The sequence below is a fragment of the Delphinus delphis genome, chromosome 3 (genome assembly GCF_949987515.2).
Source record: "Delphinus delphis chromosome 3, mDelDel1.2, whole genome shotgun sequence".
NCBI lineage: Eukaryota > Metazoa > Chordata > Mammalia > Artiodactyla > Delphinidae > Delphinus > Delphinus delphis.
The window spans coordinates 142,388,752-142,405,786 of NC_082685.1; the positions used below are offsets into that span (position 1 = coordinate 142,388,752).

General features: G+C 39.4%; 1 protein-coding gene and 1 pseudogene across 4 annotated transcripts in view; one reads left to right on the plus strand and one right to left on the minus strand.

Moving 5' to 3' along the window:
- WDR70 (WD repeat domain 70) overlaps positions 1 to 17,035 on the minus strand; it is a 308,150-nt gene that overhangs the window by 236,629 nt on the left and 54,486 nt on the right. For all 4 annotated transcript variants that reach the window (XM_060009572.1, XM_060009570.1, XM_069540615.1 and 1 more), the window contains one exon: positions 2,677 to 2,810. In XM_060009572.1, coding sequence (XP_059865555.1) covers positions 2,677 to 2,810 — 134 coding nt within the window. The remainder of the gene's footprint in view (positions 1 to 2,676; positions 2,811 to 17,035) is intronic.
- Positions 4,131 to 4,981, plus strand: LOC132421637 (nucleotide triphosphate diphosphatase NUDT15 pseudogene; annotated as a pseudogene).

The following is a 17,035-nucleotide window of genomic DNA, read 5'->3' on the forward strand; positions in this document are numbered from 1 at the left end:
CAATATATCTTTGTTGCTTATTTATTTTATACATAGTAGTTTGTATCTCCTTAATCCTATACCCCTATCCTGCCCCTCTCACCTTCCCTCTCCCCATTGGTAACCACTAGTTTATTTTCTCTATCTGTGAGTCTGTTTCTGTTTTGTTACATACAAACAGTGTCTTTACTTTTAAATAATTCAAAAATTACAAAAATGAGATGAAGCAAATAAAGAAAAATATTTATAACTTAAATCTAGGTAAAGGGTAGATGGCTATCATACTAATTCCTCTGCTTTTCTCTCCATTTGAAATCTTTTTTACAGTAAAAAGGGAATTATAGATGAATATGTAAATAGATATAAAATACACACTGAGTCACAAAAACATCATAAAAAGCAGAGTCACATTACTTTGAGATTAGGGGCAAGTGATGGCAAAGTTAAATAGTTCTCATGATTTAAAGGAGTAACATTCACATAATGTTTGCAATATTAGAGATTTATATGAATTGTCAAGAATTCTATTTCTTCCCATCTATCTAATCTTTGATAGCTCACAATTACATATAGGATGCAACAATTTAATTACAGAAGAGCAAACAAGCTTATTCTTAGTTTTTTCTGCATTTTCAATTACAACAGTGTAGCAAATGACATAGTTTAGTGAATAACAGAGCACTGGCTTGAGACTCATAAGATATGTATTCCATTCAGAGCTGATCATTGATATAGCACTGGATAGTCCTGAACAAGTCACCTTATAGTTGTAGAGGTAGAAGAAGAGCACAATCCCTATATGAATCAAGAGACTATCTATCATGTGGGAAAAAGGGGTATAAACAACATTTTTTTTTTTTTTGCAGTACGTGGGCCTCTCACTGTTGTGGCCTCTCCCATTGTGGAGCACAAGCTCCGGACGCGCAGGCTCAGCGGCCATGGCTCACGGGCCCAACCGCTCCGCGGCATGTGGGATCTTCCCGGACCGGGGCTCGAACGCGTGTCCCCTGCATTGGCAGGCAGATTCTTAACCACTGTGCCACCAGGGAAGCCCTAAACAACATATTTTAAATACATTTTTAAAAGGTCATCATGGGGCTTCCCTGGTGGCGCAGTGGTTAAGAATCTGCCTGCCAATGCAGGGGACACGCGTTCGAGCCCCGGTCCGGGAAGATCCCACATGCCGCGGAGCGGTTGGGCCCGTGAGCCACAACTACTGAGCCTGTGCTCTAGAGCCCACGAGCCACAACTACTGAGCCCGTGAGCCACAGCTATTGAAGCCCGTGTGCCTAGAGCCCACCCACCACACAAGAGAAGCCACCACAATGAGAAGCCTGCGCACTGCAATGAAGAGTAGCCCCTGCCCGCTGCAACTAGAGAAAGCCCGCACACAGCAACGAAGACCCAACATAGCCAAAAATAAATAAATAAAATAAATAAATGTATTTTTAAAAAAGGTCATCATACTAACTCAAGATAGATGTCACTATTTTAAATCATAAGAGCTATTTTAAATATAGCCATCATTGGAGATACTCAGTTTTTTTTTTTCCTTTCAATTGATCCTATATCTGTTAAGATCTATTTAGGGAATTCTCAAATCTTTACTACTAGACAGCTTAAGAGTTATAACTTCAAACTTTACAAATCAATGATTTGTAGAACACTGACCAGAGCCACTTTAGTCAGCAAGGTTATTTTGCTAGATAACTATATAACTGCCAGAGAAATTTGAGGTCTGACTCAATTCTGATCCACATAAGACAGACATCTATTATGTAATATTTATTGGCAAGTAAGCACAAACAATTCATATGATCTGTTCTGCAGGCTTGAGAAAAATCCCAGCATCTCATTTAGATGCTCCAACCACCACTTTCACAAAAGGTTCACTGGAAGCAAACGCTCAACAGTCCACAGACAGGAACTTTCTCCATATAGTTGATGAAATCCAGAGTTTACAAGTGGACATGAAACAAAACCCCTAAGAGTTCAGGTTGAAGGCAAAACTAGATTTATACCCCATTCATGCAAGAGTAAGAAATTGAGTCAGAGTAATTTCAGCTAATCCACATATCTTGAATATTTTTAAATCTCATCATTGAAAGCTCATTTCCAACATACGTTATGCAAGTTAACAAGATAGTTTCACCAATAAAATCCATTTCTGATATCCAATACGCTAAAAGATCAACGATGGTCAAAAGTAGAAATAAGAGGGTGGCTTATGGTAGCAACATGTAAAGTCCTTTACAATAATATAATGCTAGCTGACCATACCTGCACAGTGCAGCACCAACTAGCACTTGGCTTAACATACGTTGTACACACACATAGTATTACACAGTACTTAATGAAGTGTTTTAAAATAAACTAGGCAAGGTAACGATTTCTAAATTAAAATATTTTTTAAAAAACAACAAAAGACAGTCTTTAAAACATAACAACAAAAGGCAGTCTTTAAAACATAAATTAATGAAACTAAAGGAAATTTACTAAAGAATAAATGAATGAAACTAAAGGAAATTTACTAAAGAAAAGAAACATAAAAGGTACACTTCGCTTTCATCTGAATAACGAACGTAGTACATAGTCATGTAAACTTATTGTATTTTGGTAAAAATCATCATAAACAGAATTCAAATAACAAGAGACTGTGTCTTCAAATATGAAGGTATTAAGTTGCATAATACATACCATTCACAGGGCTGAAGGGATCGAAATGCCTTAAAAGAAGCATCCATTCCAGCAAAATCCCAAAACTTAACATCATAGTCATATCCTCCAGTCACCAAACGGGCACCTGAGGGATCCAGACCCAAAGCAGAAACCTGGTTTAAAAAAAAAAAAAAAAATGGAGAAAAGCTACTTATTGTCTATTATAACCCCATTTCCTTTCTCTAACCCTACTTCCTACCTTACAGGCACTGTAAATATAGATCACCACTGCTGTTACTTCTGAAAAGTGAAAATGGAAAGCACCTTCTATATTATGTGGCTTTGTTATTAGGAGTATTATTTCTTTGAAATACAAGAAAATATTTTAGTTTAATCTAATCAGTAGCGTCATCCAAACTTATCTACCATGTACTCAGAATAGCTGTCATATGATAAACTAAGTTGCTTTAGTATATAAGTAGAAATCTTACAAACAATTCAGCTTTTTCAATAAACAATTTTGAGGAAGCCTTTTAAGATTGTTTGACTATCACTAAATGAATAACACATGAATCTAAAATTCCCAAAATGAGTAATGCCAATAGGAACCATAAATCTATTTAACAAAATACAGCAAAGTAGAAATTATTATCTTGTGCATTTGGCTAATTGTTTAGTCACCTTAAACAATTATTTTTAAAGCTGAATTTGTAAGTAACTAACCACATTATATCACTTATACTGGTTCCATAAAATCTTTGCTTTCCCCATGAACTTTTCAAGGTTCAATTCACATACAAATATCCAATGTGTAACTCACTGTTCTTGAGCTACATTTATCATTCTTGCCAAAGCACTTAGTCCCTGGATCTACTGACCTCTCAGAAGGAAACACTGCATTAGGAATATTAAATGTGATTATCATATACATGAGACAGTAAAAGGATCATAGTTTTATATAAAGAAAGGCACTACAAATCAATCCTCCAAATAGACTTGAAATGTTAATTAAATGTAACAGAATTACTGCAGTCAAAACCAGATACTGACAAAATAACTTACACTCATTTCAATTACTACCTGTGAATACTGATTTCAGAATATAATGGAATTATACACAAATATAGCAAATAACTTGTTATATGTTTAAATTAGATATGTACCCTAAATGGGTTAAAGAAAGCATTCAAATGAGAGCTATCATTTGAATGCTTGAACAATATGTCTTAAAACAATCGAAAATAAAACTAAATAAACATTAGTTTTTAAAGTCTAAGAAGTGACTTGCTACCACCAACTACAGACTTACTTGCCTCCATGCCCACTCTACCCTTCTTCCCTCCTGTTAAAATTAGAGGTGTCCCTCCTCCTGATAAAGCTAACCCCACCAGTGTTCATCTCCCTACAATGTAATTTGAAATTGCAAATTCATCTGTGACTTGTCTATTCTATTCCTGTCCTCCCCTCAAGAGTGTAAATTTCGCTCCTACCCCATGACCACCAGTGTGGAGCCACAGGGGCTGAGGCCCTGAATCAGGGTGGGAGGAATGGTGACCAGCTGCAGGCATCCTCACTGTTCTCCTGGGAAAAAGGACAGTGTTGTTTGCAACCTGCAGTTTCCAACTTCCTGGTGGTCATTTGGACTTCAGGGTAAACTGGGAAGAATGTGCCCAAAGGGAAACCTGGGGAGAAGCAGTTCTTCACCTAAAAAACGTTCGCCGTTGTGAATTCTTTTTTTTTTTTTTTCACTGTGCTGCGCGGCATGCAGGATCTTAGTTCCCCAACCAAGGATCAAAACCGTGCCCCCCGGCAGTGTAAGTGCAGAGTCCTAACCACTGGACCGCCAGGAATTTCCCTGTTGTGAATTCTTTCACTGAGGAAGAGAATTACCATTATGTCACTATGTTAATGAAAAAAGAAATGGATGTGATTCATAATTTAGAACCAAAAAATGTAGAACCTAAAAAAAAATGAAAGTAGGAAGTATATTCCTTGGGAAGAATTTCCTCTAGTGGACCAGCTTTTCTGGGCATTAGGTTGTTTAAAGGAACAAGGCTATGATCCTTCTCTGGATCATCTGGTAGGATACAAAGGAAATGATCTCTTAAGTGGCCAAGAAGATTCTTTGATTTTTTTAAAAAGAAGACAAAATAAGGTCTGGCTAAGGAATGGAAAATATCTAATTTCAGAAAAACTCCCATTTTATCTAAAAAGTTCCAAAAGATTGCCAGTTTATTTGCAAATTCTTAATATACCCACCACCTTTTCAGCCTTTTCTTGTGAAAATCTTCCTAGGATATGTGACTGCATTCCATTCAGACACAGAATATGTGATAATTGGTAAGACTATGGTTAATCTGCTTTCTATATCTCTCTGTGATATTTACTGTGCAGTCTGTCATCAGCAGCTTACATGGAATAGAGTGCAATACAATTTGCCTTAGCATTTTAGTTCAAATAGAAATTCTAATTCAGATACTAACACAGTAAGCCTATAGCAGAATTTATCATGTTTGTTGATTTTCCTCTTTTCTTTCATTTAAAAAAATGTGAGTAGGGGGCAGTAATATACTGTGACAGTCCTTGCTAGAGGCAACAACTAGAGAGAACAGGACAGGCCATTAGGGTATATTTCCAAGGTTTGTGACTGAGGATCCCAACCAAGAGAAGAGAGACAAACCTCTAGGATCTGTATCCCATCATGAACAGGCCATGTAATTTTGGATTTCTCACTTAATCTCTCGAGATCCAGGGCCTTTACATGTAAAATGAGGAGATTAGAATACAGCAGTGGTTCTCAAAGTGTGATCTGGAGGGTCCACAAGACCCTTTCAAGTGTACTCAAGATCAAAGCTATTTTTACAATACTAAGACATCATTTGCCTTTTATTCAGAGGCTACAGGATGTGTGATATTGTAAAAGACTGAATGCAAAAAAGCAGGTATGATAAATCCAGCCCTCTTCTATTAAGACAGATATTAAAGAGATTTGCAAAACTGTGAAATAATATCACTCTCCTCATTAATGGGTTTTTTCGCTTTCAAAAAAGTAATTTTTCACAAAAATTATTTATGTTAGCATGTATCAGTTTTTCTTATTTGTAAATGAGTTAAAAACTCTAAAAACTAGAAGAAAAAAAAAGAGTGTAAATTCCACGTGCACAAAGACCACCCTTGTGCCCAGCACAGTGCCTGGCACAAATGTGACAATAAATAGCCCTTTTAAAAAAGGAACGAGGACTGTAAATTAAAAAAACACATACAAAACAAACAGCTATCCAGTTTGACAAATGTAAGATTAATTACCCTCTATCAGGAAAGAACAAGATAAACTACAAAGTTCACTTTTTTTAATCTAAGGACAGAAGAAAGATGGCAAAGAAGAAAGCAAAGGGCAAAGTGACAAAATGAGATCTTCAATGCTAGCATTCTGAAGTACCAGGACCTTGGGCTTCCCTGGTGGCTCAGTGGTTAAGAATCCACCTGCCAATGCAGGGAACACAGGTTCTATCCCTGGTCCAGGAAGATCCCACATACTGCAGAGCAACTAAGCCCATGCGCCACAGCTACTGAGCCTGTGCTCTAGAGCCAGCAAACCACAGTTACTGAGCCCACGTGCCACAACCACTGAAGGCCATGCGCCTAGAGCCCATGATCCACAACAAGAGAAGCCACCGCAATGAGAAGCCCGCACACTGCAACAAACAGGAACCCCTGCTTGCTGCAACTAGAGAACGCCCATGCACAGCAACCCAATGCAGCTAAAAATAAATAAATAAACAAACAAATAAATAAAGTATCAGGATCTCTGTGGCTGCTTATATACTCCATTTATGATCCACCAAAAGGATATGAAAGGTAATGAGTAACAGAAAACAGAGCTCTGGCGGAGCTTCAAGATGGCGGAAGAGTAAGACGCAGAGATCACCTTCCTCCCCACTGATACATCAGAAATACATCTACATGTGGAACAACTTCTACAGAACACCTACTGAATGCTGGCAGAAGACCTCAGACCTCCCAAAAGGCAAGAAATTCCCCACGTACCTGACTAGGACAAAAGAAAAACAAGAAGAAACAGAGACAAAAGAATAGGGATGTGACCGGCAACAGTGGGAGGGAGGAAAGGTTTCCACACACTAGGAAGCCACTCTGAGGGCGAAGACTGCAGGAGTCGGAGGGAGGACCTTCGGAGCCACCGAGGAGAGCGCAGCCACAGGGGTGCGGAGGGCAAAGCACAGAGATTCCCGCATAGAGGGTCGGTGGCGATCGGCACTCACCAGCCCAAGAGGCTTCTCTGCTCACCCGCCGGGGCGGGCGGGGCTGGGAGCTGAGGCTCGGGCTTCGGTCGGATCGCAGGGAGAGGACTGGGGATGGCGGCGTGAACACAGCTTGAAAGGGTTAGTGTACCACAGCTAGACGGGAGGGAGTCTGGGAAAAAGTCTGGAGCTGCTGAAGAGACAAGAGAATTTTTCTGGCCTCTTTGTTTCCTGGTGGACGAGGAGAGGGGAATCAGAGCACCGCTTAAAGGAGCTCCAGAGATGGGCGCCGGCCACGGCTATCAGCGTGGACCCCAGAGATGGGCATGGGACACTAAGGCTGCTGCTGCCACCACCAAGAAGCCTGTGTGCAAGCACAGGTCACTATCCACACCCCCCTTCCGGGGAGCCTGTGCAGCCCGCCACTGCAAGGGTCCAGTGATCCAGGGACAACTTCCCCGGGAGAATACACGGCGCACCTCAGGATGGTGCAACGTCACACCTGCCTCTGCCGCCGCAGGCTCGCCCCACATCCGTACCCCTCCCTCCCGACGGCCTGAGTGAGCCAGAGCCCCCAAATCAGCTGCTCCTTTAACACTGTCATGTCTGAGAGAAGAACAGACGCCCTCAGGTGACCTACACGCAGAGGCGGGTCCAATTCCAAAGCTGAACCCCGGGAGCTGTGCAAACAAAGAAGAGAAAGGGAAATCTCTCCCAGCAGCCTCAGGAGCAGCGGATAAAATCTCCACAATCAACTTGATGTACCTGCACCTGTGGAATACATGACTAGACAGCGAATCATCCCAAATTGAGGTGGTGGACTTTGGGAGCAAAGATATATATTTTTCCCCCTTTTTCTCTTTTTGTGACTGTCTATGTGTATGCTTCTGTGTCTGATTTTGTCTGTATAGCTTTCCTTTTACCATTTGTCCTAGGGTTCTATCTGTCCATTTTTTGTTTGTTTGTTTTTAACTACTTAAAACTTTTTTTTCTTAAAAATTAGTTTTTATTTTATTATTTTATTTTACCTTCTTTCTTTCTTTCTTTTTTTATCTCCCTTTTATTCTGAGCTCTGTGCAGGACAGGCTCTTGGTGCTCCAGCCAGGTGTCAGGGCTGTGCCTCTGAGGTGGGAGAGCCATGTTCAGGACACTGGTCCAAAAGAGACCTCCCAGCTCCAAATAATATCAAAAGGCGAAAATCTCCCAGAGATCTCCTTCTCAGTGCCAAGACCCAGCTCCACTCAACGACCAGCAAGCTACAATGCAAGACACCCCATGCAAAACAACTAGCAAAACAGAAACACAACCCCATCCATTAGCAGAGAGGATGCCTAAAATCATAATAAGGCCACAGACAACCCAAAACACACCACCAGACGTGGACCTACCCACCAGAAAGAAAGACAAGGTCCAGCCTCGTCCACCAGAACACAGGCACTAGTCCCCTCCACCAGGAAGCCTACACAACCCACTGAACCAACCTTAGCCACTGGGGACAGACACCAAAAACAACAGGAACTATGAACCTGCAGCCTGCAAAAAGGAGACCCCAAACACAGTAAGTTAAGCAAAATGAGGAGACAGAGAAACACACAGCAGATGAAGGAGCAAGGCAAAAACCCACCAGACCTAACAAACGAAGAGGAAATAGGCAGTCTACCTGAAAAAGAATTCACAATAACAATAATAAAGAGGATCCAAATTATTGGAAACACAATGGAGAAAACACAAGGAACGTTTAACAAGTAACTAGAAGAACTAAAGAGCAAACAGTGATGAACAACACAATAAATGAAATTAAAAATTTTCTAGAAGGGATCAATAGCAGAATAAATGAGGCAGAAAAACAGATAAGTGACCTGGAAGATAAAATAGTGGAAATAACTACTGCAGAGCAGAATAAAGAAAAAAAATGAAAAGAACTGAGGATAGACTCAGAGACCTCTGGGACAACATTAAATGCACCAACATTCAAGTTATAGGGGTCCCAGAAGTAGAAGAGAAAAACAAAGGGACTGAGAAAATATTTGAAGAGAATAGAAGTGAAAACTTCCCTAACATGGGAAAGGAAACAGTTAATCAAGTCCAGGAAGCACAGAGAGTCCCACAGACAATAAATCCAAGGAGAAACACACCAAGACACATATTAATCAAACTATCAAAAATTAAATACAAAGAAAAAATATTAAAAGCAGCAAGGGAAAAACAACAAATAACACACAAGGGAATCCCCATTAGGTTAACAGCTGATCTCTCAGCAGAAACTCTGCAAGCCAGAAGGGAGTGGCAGGACATATAGAAAGTGATGAAGGAGAGAAACCTACAACCAAGATTACCCAGCAAGGATATCATTCAGATTTGATGGAGAAATTAAAACCTTTACAGACAAGCAAAAGCTAAGAGACTTCAGCACCACCAAACCAGCTTTACAACAAATGCTAAAGGAACTTCTCTAGGCAGGAAACACATGAGAAGGAAAAGACCTACAATAACAAACCCAAAACCATTAAGAAAATGGGAATAGGAACATACATATCAAAAATTACCTTAAATGTAAATGGATTAAAGCTCCAACCAAAAGACATAGACTGGCTGAATGGATACAAAAACAAGACCCGTATATATGCTGTCTACAAGAGACCCGCTTCAGACCTAGGGACACATACAGACTGAAAGTGAGGGGATGGAAAAAGATATTCCATGCAAATGGAAATCAAAAGAAAGCTGGAGCAGCAATACTCATATCAGACAAAATAGACTTTAAAATAAAGACTATTACAAGAGACAAAGAAGGACACTACATAATGATCAAGGGATCGATCCAAGAAGAAGATATAACAATTGGAAATATTTCTGCACCCAAGGTAGGAGCACCTCAATACATAAGGCAAATACTAAGAGCCATCAAAGGGGAAATCGACAGTAACACAATCATAGTAGGGGACTTTAACACCCCACTTTCACCAATGCACAGATCATGCAAAATGAAAATAAATAAGAAAAGACAAGCTTTAAATGATACATTAAACAAGATGGACTTAATTGATATTCATAGGACACTCCATCCAAAAACAACAGAATACACATTCTTCTCAAGTGCTCATGGAACATTCTCCAGGATAGATCATACCTTGGGTCACAAATCAAGCCTTGGTAAATTTAAGAAAATTGAAATCGTATCAAGTATCTTTTCCGACCACAACGCGATGAGACTAGATATCAATTACAGGAAAATATCTGTAAAAAATACAAACACATGGAGGCTAAACAATACACTACTTAATAACCAAGAGATCACTGAAGAAATCAAAGAGGAAATCAAAAAATACCTAGAAACAAATGACAATGGAGACACGACAACCCAAAACCTATGGAATGCAGCAAAAGAAGTCCTAAGAGGGAAGTTTATAGCAATACAATCCTATCTTATGAAACAAGAAACATCTCAAATAAACAACCTAACCTTACACCTAAAGCAATCAGAGAAAGAAGAATAAAAAAACCCCAATGTTAGCAGAAGAAATCTTCAGATCAGAAATAAATGAAGAAGAAATGAAGGAAATGATAGCAAAGATCAATAAAACTAAAAACTGGTTCTTTGAGAAGATAAACAAAATTAAGAAACCACTGGCCAGACTCATCAAGAAAAAAAGGGAGAAGACTCAAATCAATAGAAATAGAAATGAAAGAGAAGTAACAACTGACATGCAGAAATACAAAGGATCATGAGAGATTACTATAAGCAACTCTATGCCAATAAAATGGACAACCTGGAAGAAATGGACAAATTCTTAAAAAAGCACAACCTGCCAAGACTGAACCAGGAAGAAATAGAAAATATGAACAGACCAATCACAAGCACTGAAATGAAAGTGTGATTAAAAATCCTCCAACAAACAAAAGCCCAGGACCAGATGGCTTCACAGGGGAATTCTATGAAACATTTAGAGAAGAGCTAACTCCTGTCCTTCTCAAACTCTTACAAAATATAGCAGAGGGAAGAACACTTCCAAACTCATTCTACGAGGCCACCATCACCCTGATACCAAAACCAGACAAAGATGTCACAAAGTAAGAAAACTACAGGCCAATATCACTGATAAACATAGATGCAAAAATCCTCAACAAAATACTAGCAAACGGAATCCAACAGCACATTAAAAGGATCATACACCAGGCTTCCTGGTGGCACAGTGGTTGAGAGTCTGCCTGCTGATGCAGGGTACACGGGTTCATGCCCCCCGTCCAGGAAGATCCCATATGCCACGGAGCGGCTAAGCCCGTGAGCCATGGTGCTGAGCCTGTGCGTCCGAAGCCTGTGATCTGCAAAGGGAGAGGGCACAACAGTGAGAGGCCCGCCCACCGCAAAAAAAAAAAAAAGAAAAAAAAGGATCATACACCATGATCAAGTGGGGTTTATCCCAGGGATGCAAGGATTCTTCAGTATATGCAAAGCAATCAATGTGATACACCATATTAACAAACTGAAGGAGAAAAACCATATGATCATCTCAATCGAAGCAGAGAAAGCTTTTGACAAAATTCAACACCCATTTATGACAAAAACCCTGCAGAAAGTAGGCATAAAGAGAACTTTCCTCAACATAATAAAGTCCATATATGACAAACCCACAGCCAACATCATCCTCAATGGTGAAAAACTGAAAGCACTTCCTCTAAGATCAGGAACAAGACAAGGTTGCCCACTCTCACCACTATTATTCACCATAGTTTTGGAAGTTTTAGCCACAGCAATCAGAGAAGAAAAGGAAATAAAAGGAATCCAAATTGGAAAAGAAGAAGTAAAGCTGTCACTGTTTGCAGATGACATGATATTATACATAGAGAATCCTAAAGATGCTACGAGAAAACTACTAGAGCTAATCAATGAATTTCGTAAAGTAGCAGGATACAAAATTAATGCACAGAAATCTGTAGCATTCCTATACACTAATGATGAAAAATCTGAAAGTGAAATTCAGAAAACACTCTCATTCACCCCTGCAACTAAAAGAATAAAATATGTAGGAATAAAGCTACATAAGGAGACAAAAGACCTCTATGCAGAAAATTATAAGACACTGATGAAAGAAATTAAAGATGATACAAATAGATGGAGAGATATACCATGTTCTTGGATTGAAAGAATCAACATTGTGAAAATAACTCTACTACCCAAAGCAAACTACAGACTCAATGCAATCCCTATCAAACTACCACTGGCATTTTTCACAGAACTAAAACAAAAAAATTCACAATTTGTACGGAAACACAAAAAACCACGAATACCCAAAGCAATCTTGAGAAAGAAAAAGTTAGCTGGAGGAATCAGGCTCCCTGACTTCAGACTATACTACAAAGCTACAGTAATCAAGAAAATATGGTACTGGCACAAAAACACAAATATAGATCAATGCAACAGGATAGAAAGCCCAGAGATAAACCCATGCACATATGGTCACCTTAGCTTTGATAAAGAAGGCAAGAATATACAGTGGAGAAAAGACAGCCTCTTCAATAAGTAGTGCTGGGAAAACTGGATAGGTGCATGTAAAAGTATAAAATTAGAACACTCCCTAACACCATACACAAAAATAAACTCAAAATGGATTAAAGACCTAAGTGGAAGACAGGTCACTATAAAACTCTTAGAGGAAAACAAAGGCAGAACACTCTATGACATAAATCACAGCAAGATCCTTTTGACCCACCTCCTAGAGAAATGGAAATAAAAACAAAAATAAACAAATGGGACCTAATGAAACTAAAAGCCTTCTGCAAAGCAAAGGAAACCATAAACAAGACGAAAAGACAACCCTCAGAATGGGAGACAATATTTGCAAATGAAGCAACTGACAAAGGATTAATCTCCAAATTTACAAGCAGCTCATGCAGCTCAATATCAAAAAAACAACCAACCCAATCCAAAAATGGGCAGAAGACCTAAATAGACATTTCGCCAAAGATATACAGACTGCCAACAAACACATGAAAGAATGCTCAACATCATTAATCATTAGAGAAATGCGAATCAAAACTACACTGAGATATCATCTCACACCAGTCAGCATGGCCATCATCAAAAAATCTAGAAACAATAAATGCTGGAGAGGGTGTGGAGAAAAGGGAACCCTCTTGCACTGTTGGTGGGAATGTAAATTGGTACAGCCACTATGGAGAACAGTATGGAGGTTCCTTAAAAAACTCAAAATAGAACTACCATATGACCCAGCATTCCCACTACAGGGCATATACCTGAGAAAACCATAATTCAAAAAGAGTCATGTAGCAAAATGTTCATTTGCAGCTCTATTTACAATAGCCCGGAGATGGAAACAACCTAAGTGCCCATCATCGGATGAATGGATAAAGAAGATGTGGCACATATATACAATGGAATATTACTCAGCCATAAAAGGAAACGAAATTGAGCTATTTGTAATGAGGTGGATAGACCTAGAGCCTGTCATACAGAGTGAAGTAAGTCAGAAAGAGAAAGACAAATACCGTATGCTAACACATATATAGGGAATTTAAGAAAAAAAAATGTCATGAAGAACCTAGGGGTAAGACAGGAAAAAAGACACAGATCAACTGGAGAACGGACTTGAGGATATGGGGAGGGGGAAGGGTGAGCTGTGACAAAGTGAGAGCGTGGCATGGACATATATACACTACCAAACATAAGGTAGATAGCTAGTGGGAAGCAGCCGCATAGCACAGGGATATCAGCTCGGTGCTTTGTGACCGCCTGGAGGGGTGGGATAGGGAGGGTGGGAGGGAGGGAGACGCAAGCAGGAAGAGATATGGGAACATATGTATATGTATAACTGATTCACTTTGTTATAAAGCAGAAACTAACACACCATTGTAAAGCAATTATACCCCAATAGAGATGTTAAAAAAAAAAACTACATTGAGATATCATCTCACACCAGTCAGAATGGCCATCATCAAAAAATCTACAAACAATAAATGCTGGAGAGGGTGTAGATAAAAGGGAACCCTCTTGCACTGTTGGTGGGAATGTAAATTGATACAGCCACTATGGAGAACAGTGTGGAGGTTCCTTAAAACCTAAAAACAGAACTACCATATGACCCAGCAATCCCACTACTGGGCATATACCCTGAGAAAACCATAATTCAAAAAGAGTCATGTACCAAAATGTTCATTGCAGCTCTATTTACAATAGCCAGGAGATGGAAACAACCTAAGTGTCCATCAACAGATGAATGGATAAAGAAGATGTGGCACATATATACAATGGAATATTACTCAGCCATAAAAGGAAATGAAATTGAGTTATTTGTAGTGAGGTGGATGGACCTAGATTGTCATACAGAGTGAAGTAAGTCAGAAAGAGAAAGACAAATACCGTATTCTAACACATATATATGGAATCTAAAAAAAAAAAAAACATGGTCATGAAGAACCTAGGGGCAAGACAGGAATAAAGACACAGACCTACTGGAGAATGGACTTGAGGATATAGGGAGGGGGAAGGGTAAGCTGTGACAAAGTGAGAGAGTGGCATGGACATATATACATTACCAAATGTAAAATAGATAGCTAGCGGGAAGCAGCTACATAGCACAGGGAGATCAGCTCGGTGCTTTGTGACCACCTAGAGGGATGAGATAGGGAGGGTGGGAGGGAGGGAGATGCTAGAGGGAAGAGATATGGGGACATATGTATATGTATAACTGATTCACTTTGTTATAAAGGAGAAACTAACACACCATTGTAAAGCAATTATACTCCAATAAAGATGTTAAAAAAAAAAGAAGTAAATTATTCATTTAAGCAATATTTTAAAATAGAAGTGCTTTAGTGGGAAATTTACGGCTATGACACCTATGTTAGAAAGGAAGAAAGATCTCAAATCAATAACTTAAGCTTACACTTCAAAAAATTACCAAAGAAGAGGAAACAAAACCCAAAGCATGCAACAGGAAGGAAATAAAGATTAGAGGAGAGTTCAGTAGAAAAGAGAAATTTTTAAAGTAAAGAAAATCAACGGGACCAAAAAATGGTCCTTTGAAAATTTCAAGAAAATTGAGAAACTTTAGCTAGATTGACCAAGAAAAAAAGAAAGAATTACTAAAATCAGGAAGGAAAGAGAAGATAACATAAATTAAGAGGATTACAAGGAAATTCTATGAATTGCATGCCAACCAGTTATATAACTTAGATGAACTGTACAAATTATTAGAAAGACACAAACTACCAAAATGGCCTCATGAAGAAAAAAGAAATAAAATCTGAATAGATTTTTAATAAAGGCTTAAGTTAGTAATCAAAAATCTTCCCAGAGGACTTCCCGGTGGCACAGTGGTTTAGAATCCACCTGTCAGTGCAGGGGACACAGGTTCGAGCCCTGGTCCAGGAAGATTCCACACGCCGTGGAGCAACTAAGCCCGTGCGCCACAACTACTGAGCCTGCGCTCTAGAGCCCATGAGCCACAACTACTGAAGCCCTCATAACAAAACTACTGAGCCCACATGCCTAGAGCCTGCGCTCCACAACAAGAGAAGCCACTGCAATGAGAAGCTCACGCACCACAATGAAGAGTAGCCCCCACTCGCCGCAACTAGAGAAAGCCCGCGCGCAGCAACGAAGACCCAACGCAGCCAAATAAATAAATAAATTTATAAAAAACAAAAAAATCTTCCCACAAAGAAAAGTCTCTATCTATTTGGCTTCAAGGTAAATTCTATCAAACATTTAAAGAATAATTAATCAATCCTTCATAAACTCTTCCAGAAAATATAGGAGAAATACATGCTTTCAGCGTTCTATGAGGTAAATATTACCCTGATGCCAAAACCAAAGTCACCATAAGAAAACTACTGACCTATATCCCTTATGAATATAAACAGAAAAATCCTCAACAAAATATCAGCAAACTGAATCTAGACCTTAAGCATCACACCTTACAACCTGGAGATTTCATCTATTGGAAAAGACACCTCCAGAGAAACTCTTTTCAACCTCCCTGGAGAAGCCCCTATCAGGCACTGCTAACCAATATTTTTGCCACCAAACTCCAAGGAATAGATTCTTGAATTCATGTGACATAACACACCTAAAGAAAGCACCGAACACTGACTGGACCTGCACATCATCTGGCGACCTGAAAGTAAAGATTTCCTGGAATTGAAGCAGATGACATCTGATAAGACAGCTTTCCCAAGATATCCAGAGAAACCCCCGTTAGAAGTTTGTCACCAAACCTTTGATGATGACATAACGCTCCAGACGATCTCCAATATCTATGATCTTGATAACATATGGACTTTAGATAAAAAGTACCAGAAAGTTCTCCCTCCTACCTCTCCTTGTTATTCCAGTGTGATCTTAATAAGTTTCTAATCTATGTAATTTCCTTCTGATGTGAGACACTACACCCAAGAAAGGTCCTTCCTGACACTGAGGGACAAAAGGCTGCTGAAACTAGGCAGCCTGACATTTAATCAGTGATGCTTTCAGAGAAAAATCTTGTGATCAAAGGGGTAAATGTAAAAAATTAATAAACAGAAACCTCAATTAAATAGAGTTGGGATACCAGAAACGGAAACCCTGCAATGATAGCAGAGCTCAATTGGAATAATAAAGACTTCTCTTCTTTCCTGGCAAGGACTCATCAGCCAGTGAAAGGCCATGCACTCTGTTTAGCCATCCAAATTTCCTTTTCACCCCTATAAAAAGGTTCTCCTTCCCTTGCCATGCAGGAACTTGAGCATGGCTCACCATGGTTGCAGACCCCAAATTGTAATTCTCTGCTGATCCCGGATAAACCCATCTTTGCTGAAGAAATACCTGGTAGTGTATTTGTTTCAGGTCAACGGTAAGTATACTGACAAAATAGATATATTTCCTCAATGGCAAGGAGAAAAAAAAAGGAAAAACATATAGATTAAGAGACATAACAAATAAACAATGATGACTCTCCTCAGAGTGAGTCAGATACCATCTGGATACTGATTTTAACAAACTAACTGGAAAAATATGTATGGGGGCTTCCCTGGTGGCGCAGTGGTTAAGAATCCACCTGCCGATGCAGGGACACGGGTTCGAGCCCTGGTCCAGGAAGATCCCACATGTTGCGGAGCAGCTAAGCCCATGTGCCACAACT